The following is a 12772-nucleotide window of genomic DNA, read 5'->3' on the forward strand; positions in this document are numbered from 1 at the left end:
GTAGTGCTTTATTTTAGTACACGTAAATTGATCATCATTCTATAGTTCTAGGTAAAAACATGCAGCAAAGTCCTTAATCAAATTTCTTTTTCTTTAGAATGTGCTGTGGAGGTTTAAATTCTCTCAGCTCAAAGGCTCATCAGATGATGGGAAAACAAGAGTAAAGCTGCTTTTTCAAAATCTAGACACCAAACAAATTGAGACAAAGGTAAGCAACATCCTGTTTTTCAGTTTAGTTAAACATGACATAAAATTACTGTCCAGGCATCGGAAATCCCATTTACTGGGATACACATATTGTGAACACATCACAGCTTATCCTTTTTTGCTGATTCTTTAGAAACTCCACAATAAATGGAAGCAATGTAATACCCATAAATTTATTTTACTATTTCTACAAGCCTATTATTAAGTTGTGTTATGATAGTATTTTACTCTTCTAGAAAGATAATTCCTCTAAAGTTATTCTGTCAACCTACAGTAGATATATCTAAAAACTGCATTTAAAAAAGATAAAGTAAAAATAAAATTTGATCCCAAGCTTGCTGTTGAATTAAAAAAATAGAGCTTTTCAGTTATGTGGTTTTAAAAAGGAGGAGAATTTCGGCATGATATGGCATAGAAAAGGAAGACAAGAGTGTTGTTCAAGTGGGTTTTGGTTGACAAAAGCCAGTGAAACAAGAGAAAAGTATCTGAAGACCTATGAAAGTTTTCAAATACTCTTAACTGGAGTTGTACAAGTTAAAGTCACTTATAAAGTGGTATTTTTCTATATTGACCATACACAAAAGATATATGTTGCCTATCCTTCTAATGTTTAAAATAATTGTAAGGAAAAAGTCTATAACCTTCCTTATTTATCATAAAGTTACCGTACATGCAATATATCCTTCTTTATACATCTGTATTAGTAAATTATTCAGGATTTCATCAGCAAGCTTGAGCTAAGTTGCCTCTTGGCTCTACTTTAAAAGATATTATAATAGCTGTTACAAAAGGTAATGTATAATAATTTGTCTAGTAGCAGGCCATTTCCACTTCATTTCTCACAGTAGTCCTTGGAGACAGAAAAGGACTGCTGTCTTCATTTTATATGTGATCATCTGCTGCAGTGAGCTTACATAACTTGTTTCAGGTCAGACAGGAAGATTGTACTCATGCGTAAACTGCTTTGTGTATCTCTGTGCATTAAATCATTAGATAGTTCCTGTGTGTGATTAGCCAAGGGCTGCAATTCCATTGCTTGTAAAGTAATTCTATTACTTTAATACTGTATCATTCCTCTTTCTGTTGCGGTAAACATCTGATTTTTAAAATTTTATTTTCTTTTTATTTTTGTGCAAATTAGATTGCTTTTAATCGGTTTTACCCGATTTTACTCTGATAGAAAAATTGTAAATTTTAGCATTTTTATGAAAAATTGGTTATCTGTAAAATTATTATAAATGAGTCCTTATGATAATTTTGCAGTAAATTTTGTTCAGGAGACAGATTTGTTAAAACATTAAAATTATTCTTTTACATAGCTCTAATGAAAACATCTTGTAGTTGGCAAAATTCACTTTGAAAGTATCAGATGGAAATTGATATGGGATTGGTTCATACAGAATTCTTAATGGCTATGTACCTAAAAGTACATATGTGTTGCAAGTACTGGAAGATCCCAGAAAAAGCTCATTAAAGGCCAGAGGAAAGGCTGTTACTAAGTAGCTGAGGATTTATCAGAATTTCAATGATTACACCTTTTACAACTGTCTCAGCAAAGTGCAATGTACCCACTAGGATTTCACTTTAAATGGGACTGGGATACAACTGTGCAGCCTCTCCACTTCAGATAACTGGCATATATAATCAACTGTATGCCCACCACCTAAATGGTATGATTTCTTAGACTTGTGAGTTACAGGCTGGCTGGAAAATGCCCAGCACTAATACCCATAGTACAATCCAGTATTTGCGTCTGCTTATTGCACTGAAAGAGATTTCATAGGGCCAGACGGTGCTATACAGTGAAGTGCAGCCAATAACGAGAAACAAAAATGTTATCAAATAATAGAAGTTTCATTTTTTCTGGGTAAATGAGCCACTGTGCACAAAAGAAAGCTTGAAGCAGATGACTTACATTCCCTTGGTGGAAAACAGAGAGTCAAGGCTGCAAAAGAATTTTCCAAAGTTTATCTAATTTTATATTACTATGAATTCTTGGGGGTAAGAAAAATCACACTTGAATTCTTTTTTTGTGTCTTCTTTACAGGCTAGATGTGATGTTTTTTCTTCTTCTTCTATTTGGGCTTCTAAATTTTAAGCCAAGTACTTCTTCCTGTGCATTTTAGTTTTAGGTGAACAGTACATTCCTCCATTTAAAAAGTTTTCTGTTGAAAGGAGATAATAAGGAAAAGATTCCTGTCAGTTGTTTCTCCTTCAGGTTCTTCATATTCCCTACAACTTCTTATAGTTTCCCACTTCAGTACTTCCCTGAACTTACCCTGCATTTAGTATTGAGCAATTACAAGTATTCTTAGTAGATATTCTTTACCCAAATTCTCAAGGTTTCTCTAAAAAATCAAAAAAAAATATAAGATTAATACTTTTCAGATTTGTATTAATGCTTTATTTCCCTTTGCTAAACTGTAGCTATATATCTGAAAAATAAGACTTTTTTTACCAAGCATAATTGAATTGAGCATTTCCTTTTCTTTTCATCTTACTTAGTCTTAAATATTTATTGAAAAAATGTAATAAACCATTGTGGTCAATAGAGTATTGTGAGACATATTGAAGTCTCAACTAGAGACCATATTGCTGGTCTCATAAATTTCTTGTATATAACAAGAAGATAACTTAAGAGCCTTGCATATTCTTCTCATCCATGATATGGCTACCAAGCCCTGCTATACATGCTGATATATTGAGCCAGATTTAGAATTTTGGTTTCCATTTTGAATTTGATGTTGTCTGCAGCTAAAACCTGGATATCTTTATCTGGGCTTTTAACCTGAAGTAAAAATCCCAACCCAAACCACACCAAACCAACAAACAAACAACCAACAACAACAACAAAACCCACAACAACTAAAAAAAAAATCAGTCTGATTGGAAAACATATTTTGAACAAAACAGCGGTAACAGTTCTGCTCTGGTCAACAAATAACATACACTGAGGCTTAGCAGTGTCCTTAAAGTCGTGAAATGCACAGGGCACAATAACACTGTCAGCTTCTCCATTATTTGCCTTTCATGTGATACAGGCTCATGTTGTGTTCAAATAGTGATTCAACAGCTCTCAGAAGTTCTCAGTAAAATTGCATGCATAGTAATAATGCAACAGGCCTGTCAGGCTCTTTATGATATGTAATAAATCCAACTCTACTAGTGGGTGGATGAAATAAGAACATATATTTTTCTTCCTTGGCTGTGCACATGCAGTGAAGGAGGTCAGTGCAGTGTGCTCATTTTTTATATTTTAAGTACCCGCTGGAAGTTTTGCAGTCTTGTCCTCCCACTGCTTTAATCCAATCTTTTATGTTCTTCTCTCAGTGTCTTCCTTCCAGTGCCTTTGTTGTACTTAATCTACTTATTACAGTACATACAATAAACTGAAAGAGCTTTGGTTATTGAAATATTAGACATGCACAGATTCTCCTTAAAAACTGACAATCTCAATTAAAGAAAAAAAGCAGCAAACTCAGATAAGGAAAGCAAACATAAGGGTGCTGTTAGATGGTATAGCGCAAATAAAATTATCAGTTACTCATCTGCCTGACTACAGAGACAAATGTTACTTTAAAAAATAAACTATCAGAGCAATGTATTTGTTTGAAAGAAGTGTCACTGGTGTTATTTTCTAGGAAGAATACATATTACCTTCCAAAGCTAGAGACGCTGCATTTCCACCTATAAAACTTTATTCAAGATAGCAAAGAGACAAATTGTGTCCCAGTCTTCAGACTGTGCAACAGCTACATGCTCCCAAGTCAGAAAGCCATTCTTATCTTTTACTAAATCCATATTTTCAAATAAACCCCCAGTCCTCTTCCCCTATTGTAATCTACATGGAAGCAAATCCTTACCCCAGCTTATCCTTAGGTATGTATGACTATTCCTCATTATCTACACCTGACTAGATTGCAAAGCTGGCTGCAGGATTGCAAAGGCAGCCAGCACTGATCAGACATCCTTCAGACACAAAGCTCCACAGCCTTATCCCATTACTGGTCTTCTTGATCAAACACTACTGTAATTAGCTGCATTTCTGGAAGCTTCTAGTGCACAAGGCCTCAGGTGAGCCCCACTTTTCTGATGCCACCATGGGTGGCCACATCTAACTGAGGTCTGCAAGACAACATCTCCAGAGCTCTGCTCCTGTTTTATGATCCCAGAGGATTGCTCATCCTTGCAGGAACCTAACATAAAATAGTGAAGATGTGAGAGACAAGAGGACTGAACCAGCTGGTAAATTGCATGAGGAGTGCTTATATGCCACACATTTTGCTTTTCAGCTCTGTAATAACTTTTCAAAATTGGCACCACTCTTGAAAATAATCCACTTGCAGTATTAAGTGCGGAAAGTAGCATTGTTGTCACATGAAACGTAGGTTTAGTGTTACTGCTAGTCTTCCACCTCTATGTAGATTATATCTTACAGAAACAAGAGCATATTAGTATTCAAAAGATTAATCACAACACATTAGACAACTTCTCTCAGATACAGAGGAGGGGCTGCTGCAGGTTGATCCATTCTCTGAACTGGGATGGAAACAGAGAGGACTCTGCAGTTGGGACATTGGGAAAGACTGATTCACAGTCATGACATATTCCTGTCTTTGCCTTTTTCTAAACCCAAAGCTCTCCAAATAATGTTGTAAGAGCAGTCTGAAATCCTGTCTACAGTCTCTGTTAGGTTACCTCTGTTTGCTTATCTCCATAAATATTTATAGATTGGAAATGCATAAAGCTGGAGTAGAGAAATTGGAACTCTATGATGGGCTCCTTTCTCTCAGTTTGTTTGGCTGTGTTTGGTCAGTGTGTTGAATTTCAGAACCTAAAGTGAAATTGTTGCGTGATTTCAGTTGATTTTGGAGCAAATCTAAGATTAATTGGAATGGTCATATTTTTTAATTTCTTGGTTTTGAAGATGGAATTCCAGTAGATGTAAAACATTTGATTGAGACAAAACTTATGTATTGAGACCTGTATTATTTAATATTTCAGATTTCATTAATAATCATGACTGTGTACATAATTTTAGTTTTATTAAACTTAGATAAGGAGATTTAAATAGAGGCATTGGAGGGTTTTTTTCCCCTGGAAGTGTTTATATTAATTTATATTAATATTTAAAGTCAACATCTCTCAATAAAATTTATTTTAAGAAACCTCCTCCCATATTTGCTCCTCAAATGTCAGTTAAATGTCAGTTAAAATTGAAAAAACAGGAGCTTTTTGCCCCCAAAATTTAGGACAAAGATCTCATAGGCTCAAATACACTCATGTTTTCCTCTGCTCCACTATGGCTTCTCCATCAGTTTCAGTCTCTTGAGGGGTGTTACCTGCTCTGCCATGGAGCTCCCCCTACTTCACTGGTCTTGTTACCTTTTTGGGGAATTATCTGCCCTTTCTCACCTACGTTTACCCTGGTGGACCCCTCCTCACTGTGGGGCTGAGCCATGCCTGGTGGTGCATTAGTTAGACATGGCTAGAACCTGCTGTATCTGGCACAGGGCAGCCCTGGTCTCTCCTCGAAGAGGCTGTGCCTGCAGGTCTCTCCACTTCCAAAAATTTACCAATTGTGCCCCAAATAGGGTCACAAAATCATGCTCTAAAAATACTAGTGAACAATTCATTAGTAGTAGGACTACCTGTGCCTAGTAAATACCTGGCCTTGGATAGCAAAATGGTGCGATGGTGAGCTTTTCTGGGACAGTAAGTTTGAATTCCAAATATTCTGTTTGGGCCAATGTTGTTTAGAACATATTATAAAATTCTGTTACAGAAAAAGTAGAAGTGCAATGCTTTGCCTTTTGCTTAAAAGCAAGCATACAGAGTGTGCCTCAACAAACAACTAGTTAGCTAACAGATTGCTGAAAATAGTCTTCTGCTCAAACCAAAAACTGTCTCAAGTGTCCCCATAATATATTCACTGACTGCAGACTTTACACATAGTGATATCACTTAAATTGAACATGTTTTTTACATGATATTTGTTTTTTATATTATATTTACATGTCATTGTGTCAGACTATCCTCTATTAATGTATGGGTTCATAGGGAAAAAGAAAGTTAACTTACGCACAGAAGATGAAATATATGTAAAAAGTCAAGCGAATCTGAGAACTGTTTAGGCATAATTCTGCCTTTCTTTGTGAATCAGGGCATCTGAATTTCATACCTAGTCATGTTTGTATCATTAGGGTGTGGTGTGACTTCACCTTATCTTTCACCCTGCCTTTGGCGTCTCATCTCTCCTTCATAGGCTGACAAAGATGTGATCTCTTCAGCCTACCCTTCTTAATACCTCATCATCCTCAAACAGCCTTAACATTATTTGTCAAATACTTTAATAATGATTAACAAGGCCGAGTGCCGAGTCCGGCCCTTGGGTCACAACTCCAGGCAGTGCTGCAGGCTGAGGGCAAAGTGGCTGGAAAGGTGCCTGGTGGGAAAGGATCAGGGAAAAGGGTGCCTGGTGGGAAAGGGGGTGCTGGTTGACAGCAGCTGCACATGAACCATTGTGCCCAGGTGGCCAAGAAAGCCAATGGCATCCTGGCCTGTATCAGCAATAGCGTGGCCAGCAGGAGCAGGGCAGGGATTGTCCCTCTGTACTCAGCACTGGTGAGGTCACACCTGGAATGCTGTGTCCAGTTCTGGGCCCTTCACTTTAAGAAAGGTGATGGCTTGGATGGGCATGACATTTGAGGAGTGCCTGAAGGAGCTGGGGATCATTAGCTTGGAGAAAAGGAGTCTCAGGAAAGGTCTTACCACTCTCTATAACTGCCTCAAACAAGTTACATGTGATAGGATGAAAGGAAATGGCCTCAGCTTGTGCCAGGGGAAGTTTAGACTGGATATTAGGAAAAAATTTCTTTACCAAAAAGTTGTCAAGTATTGGAACAGGCTATGTGGGGGAGTGGTTGGGTCACCATCCCAGAGATATGTCAAGTGTAGATGTTGCACTTAGTGGCATGGTTTGCTGGTAGACTTGGCAGTCCTGCGTTAATAGTTGGACTCAGTGATTTTTCAAGATCTTTTCCAACCTGAATTATTCTATGTTGCAATATTTGAATGTTCTTTCAAGTTGACTGTTCTTTCAAGTTGACTTTGAATGGTTTTTCAAGTTGATTTGAATGTTCTTTCAAGTTGATTTGAATGTTCTTTCAAGTTGAACTGAGTATAATGTAAAGAATAAAGTATCACAGAGTGAAAACTAAATTGATACATGCCACTGCCAGTGAACAAGGTATGGATATACAGCTTTTATTCTTAACAATTTTAATTTTACAGTTTCCTATAAAAATTCAATTTACATGTTAAAGCCATTATTGCTTTTTAAATGGTCTGTTCTTTATTCATGTATAATGTTTATAAACCTGAATTGATTTTTTTCTTTTTTTTTCTTTTTTTTTCTCTTACTTCTTTCAGGAACTTGAATTTCAGGATCTGACGGCAGTTTTACACTGTATTCACTCCTTTATAGCAGCAAAAGTGGCATCTGTGGATCCAATATTCATAGACAGTCAGAGTATTGCAAGAAAATATATGTACAGTAACTGAAACTAGATTATATGTTGTGACTATGGAAAATAAATTATTTTCTTAACAAAAGTAGTTATTTCATTCACAATATTGCAACTTGGTGATTTTATAAGAAGCCTATAGTTGTGTTATCTGTAATGTTCAGAGTTTTCACAATCTGATAAATATTTTGAATCTATGAGTTAAAAAATGCTAAGTCAAACTTTGTTATCTTCATCATTGATCTAAAATTCCAAGTGAATATTCATTCAGTAATATTTCTACAGTAATTTTGATTTCTGTTCTCATGATGATACATGCTACCACTTATTACATAGTAATGTGGAGTAACATTTGAAAAGTGTATGTCCAAAGTTTGGCCTCTAAGTCTGTTTTGAAAAGTGTTGGGCTTACAAACAATTACTACAGTCTTCACTGCAGAAAAGAAGTAATTATTGAAGACAACTGCTGTAGGAATTGAACTTTCATCTTCCTTCTATATGTTTAAAAAACTGTAGTTCTGTGGTTGGGTTCTTTCAAGGCCTGAGAGTTTAGCTCTTGCAAAACACTAAATAGGCTATTTCAGATCTAGGAACATAGCTAAGCACATGCTTGGCTCTAAGAATACTCAGTAGCCCCAGTGTATGTGCGAGGTAATGTTAAGAATGTGTTTAAGTATCGACTCTGAAGCGCTTTAGACTCAGCTAAGAAGCCTGACTATAGACAATTAGTTTTAAGAAACTTGCCACAGGGTTTTCTTGTCTTTTAATAAAGCTTCCATGAACCATTCATTTATTCATTCATAGATTGACTTGACCCTATCCTTTGATGTAATGCTCCGTATGCTTGGGAACAGCTTTTATTTGGAGGAGCATGCTTCCAAGATAAGATGAACATAACAAAACATAAATATTTTTCTGGGACATCTGTCTTCTTTTTCCTATAGCTTTAACCTTGATTCTTATTAAAGAATTGTGGATTTTGTCCTTCTTGAGGAAAAAAAAAGTCATCTTACTTTTGACATATGCCTAACCTTCCTTCGGAAATCATAATCTTAAATGCACAGATAATTTCCTGCTATTGAAAAAATGATTGAAAAAGAAGACATTTTAGTCTTCGGGCATATTCCCTGTAAGTGATACCAGATATTGCAGGTTTTTGTGATAGAAGTTTCAGTTTTTCTGACTTGTACTTTTGAGGCAGCATCAAGAAAATAAAACAATCAAAATCAAACAAGTAGAATACCTTAAGTAGATGCCATGGATAAGGAGTGAATTCATCAAAGTCCTCCCTAAATTTTAGGAATCTTGTTGGGTGTCCTGATAAAGTTATAGCCTAAAGTTGCTATAGTCTAACGAAAAGAGGTTGGTGCCTTTAAAAGGTCTCAAGTGAGGAGTGTTTTTACATGAACTCAGTGCTTAAGTTTAGTCAGCTAAATTCCCTCCTTCGGGTCTTAAGCTGTCTTGTCAGACTGCAGTGAGGCACTTCGAACAGATGCTTCTCTGTCCACCTAAAGCTTAGGCACAAATAAAGTGTCTGATACAGGTGGTTTTATCCTGCCAGGAGGATTACTTGTTTCTAAGTGTTATCCATAGAGAAATTAATTTGAACAGTGCAGACTCTGCTTGTAATTCCAGTGTTGTTTAGGATTCCAGTGTTGTTTGCATCGAGGCATGCTAACTCTGGGTAAAACAGTATTTATTAAATGTGATAAATATTTTTATTATTTTAAAATAAATCTTTATAGCCATTATTGTATTTTAACATACATAATCTCAATTTTATAATATTTTTTATTTCAAGAAAATAATTTTAAAGGTTTTCTTTTAAAACTGAATTCTGAACATGCATTTATTGAAAATGTTTCATTTAATTCTCAGCTTTTGTATTTACTGAGGTTTTAACATTCACAAATTACAGCATTACCATTATAATATCTTTCTTACAGCCAATTCTCAGTTTATTAGCATGAATAATTAGAAGCATCAAGTTTAGATGTTAGAAGTTTAGAAACTTCATTAGAAGTTTCTGTAGGATGAAGAATTATGGAATTAATTCAGTTTTGTTTTTCTAATTTTTTCTGATAGACAAAGTTCCATACTAACATGGTAGTTACAGTAGAAAACTGTACTAGCTAGTACTGAACTGGTACTACAGTCAGACATCTAGATTTAATGTTTTAAGAATCATGTGATTATAAACTAACATATTTCCCCAAATACTGTAATAAAACCTTAAAATAAATTAGGCCTAATTTATTAAGTAATCTTTCATTTCTACAAAAAAAAAAAAAAAAGTTCTGCAATTCAAAAAGAGCATTATTGATTTTTTTTCCAAAGCATCTGGATATAACACTTTTTCATTAGCACTTTCAAATTTCTTATATGAAGTTGCTTATGCTGATTTTAATTAATTTCATTATTTGTTTAATGGAATTTCTAAATTCTTTTAGTCTTTTGATGAGCTACTGTTTTTGCAACACAGTAGTTTTCTTCTGCATGTCCAACTCAATCTCAAGGAATATTAGAAAAAAAATCTTATAAATTCACCCTCTGAAATGTAGCACTGTATTTTAGAATTAATTCTCCAAACATATTTTTAATGAGGAACTTGAAGATCCCTATTAGTTCACTTATTTTTTTTTCCTTTCTTTCACATTCTGCAACAGTCTCAAGGAAAGGACTAAAGGCCAGTGTTTTGGGAAAGTTGCCAGAGGCTGGGAAAAGCTAATGGCTTGCTAGTTACTCAGCTGTTATATAGTCTGTGTAGGACTTCCATAGCACCTTGCATTTCTTAGTCATATACCTGATATTTGAAAATGTTGCATTCCCAATTTGTTCAGTTGCTTATGTTTCTTTGTCAAATTTTTAATCATCAGTAAAGCATATTAGTTTGTCATTGCCTTCAGAATGTAGATCATATATCATGCATATATTTTTCTCTGTCAATGTTGTGAGTATTTGCACCACATTTCAGCTGACAAATCACCTCAAAGTAGAAATATAGTGGGATTCACAAATAAATCTGCTGGTAGATACCTTCCACAGTCACCCATCAAGAATTGCAGGCTGAGGCAGAGGACACCTGCTTTTAGCATATCAAACGTCAAATATTTAATTTCTAATGAGATCATAAAACAAATTTTTATATTCTTTGTTACATACTTGTGATATATTAAGCTCTAGTCTTACAATCTCATTATGTATTTGTGTATGGTTTTCCATTATATTTTTCTAGGGTGACGAAGGTGTACCAGAATTGAATATGGAGTAGGAAAAGACAACCATTTCCTGAAGCAACACCATAAACAGCAGGCTGGGGAAGGAAGCATACAAATATAGAGTTCTAAAATTGGGCCCCATCACAAAATCAAGATAGCCGCTTGTGATTAGAAATTAGTAAAAAACAGGACAGTCTGTATGTCCAAATTATCTTTATGCCTTTATTTAAACTCAAGACTTGGTTAAAAGGCTAAAAATGATCCCATCTAGAAACATGATTTTGTGCAAATGGGTAATGCTGTTGATTCAAATTAGAACAGGGCTCATCAGTGACTTATAAATTAAGGAGTGGTACAGCCTGCACTTAGGCACTGGACTTGAATCATAATGATGATTTGTTAATATCATTTCTGGCATTTTTTGCTCTAACATGATTAAAATCTGCAGAAAAAATCCTATTCACAATCAAGCTAAAGTCAGCTCAGCTCTGTTCTCAGTGCATGTCATGGTTGTGCTGCCCTGTTGAAAACACCAGAGCATTTAATAGAGGGAACATGGCCAGGCTGTGCCAGATGGCCTTAGGGATAAAAAACTAGCCCTGACAATTTCAGTTATAAATTTAGATGTTACCAGAACATTTCAGGGACTTAATCTAACCTATAACATTTCATTTTATTTTTGCCTGTCATCATAAAGTCTGGGAGGCTGAGGCTGTGCTGATCCAATGTGCAAGTTGTGGAAATATGACTGAATTCTTCTAAGGTTAGGATCTTAGAAGAAGTATTTCAAAATTATTCTCCACCTTGAGCCAGTAGGCCTGAAGCTTAAAAAATCATTTTCTATGGGAGGAAGAGTAAGCTCTGCCAAATTTTGCAACCATTAATCTAAAATCCTGTGTTATATGTGAACTACATTAATTCATAAGTAACTTCAGACAAGGCATGCTTTTTCCACAAAACCTTTAATATGTAACCTGGTTTTTGCAGTGACCTAAGCAGAATTTAAAACTGCCTGAATTTCTTTTTAAGTACATCCCCATGAATGCTTCTATCAAAATGCTGTCAGTATTTTATAACACTTTCCTGCCCACATGAGTATCTCCTCTGTCGCAGTGCCCAAAATCCAGTATTAAGTCCCAGTAAATTATACAGGACTTTGCCTGAAACAAAAGATAAATGATTTTAAATAATAAACAGAGGAACCAACATGCTTTTCTTTTCTAATATTCCTTCAGTGCACAGCTGCCTACATGTTCACTTAAAGGATTAACTCCTACTGAACAAACTGCTGGCTTTTCAGTAGGAAACCAAATTCAGAACTATTTGGGCTGAAATCCACAATCCTTTTTTTTGGAGCAGCTGTCACGATGCCCTGTACAGGTTGCACTTATGCAGGTATTTCCAACCTCTAGTTTAAATGGATCATAGACAATTTTTCAGAGCAAAGACATGGTCTATTATGCAAGTCTACACATCAGGAGGTGTGAGTGGCAGAAGCACCTCAACTGCATAGATCTCTAGGATTGCAAGACAACCAAGCAGGGAAAGGAAGTTAAATGTAAGAACTTAATTTTTCTTTCCTCACTATTGATTACTCTTGGAACATTATTTCTATTATATTTCTAGGCTAACTAACTGACTGTTTCTTACAAGTCTCTAAATTCCCAACTATGATGGAAATGTCATACTCAATATTTATTAAGGAATTAATGTAGAAATTAGGTGTCCAGTCTGTGTTAATCATCTGATCTCAACCCCATAACCAGTGAATAGAAACCAGCAAATCCAAGGAGTGCTTTATTCCTTACTACAATAGATGCC

The 12772-nt window shown here is 35.4% G+C and overlaps 1 protein-coding gene across 1 annotated transcript in view; it reads left to right on the plus strand.

The window, feature by feature from the left end:
- SNTG2 (syntrophin gamma 2) overlaps nt 1-7789 on the plus strand; it is a 207030-nt gene extending 199241 nt beyond the window's left edge. Inside the window, exons 16-17 of the mRNA XM_053937530.1 lie at nt 98-208; nt 7639-7789. Coding sequence (XP_053793505.1) covers nt 98-208; nt 7639-7770 — 243 coding nt within the window. The 3' untranslated portion in view covers nt 7771-7789. The remainder of the gene's footprint in view (nt 1-97; nt 209-7638) is intronic.
- Nucleotides 7790-12772: the final 4983 nt, after the last annotated feature.

The sequence above is a fragment of the Vidua chalybeata genome, chromosome 3 (assembly GCF_026979565.1).
Source record: "Vidua chalybeata isolate OUT-0048 chromosome 3, bVidCha1 merged haplotype, whole genome shotgun sequence".
Classification (NCBI taxonomy): domain Eukaryota; kingdom Metazoa; phylum Chordata; class Aves; order Passeriformes; family Viduidae; genus Vidua; species Vidua chalybeata.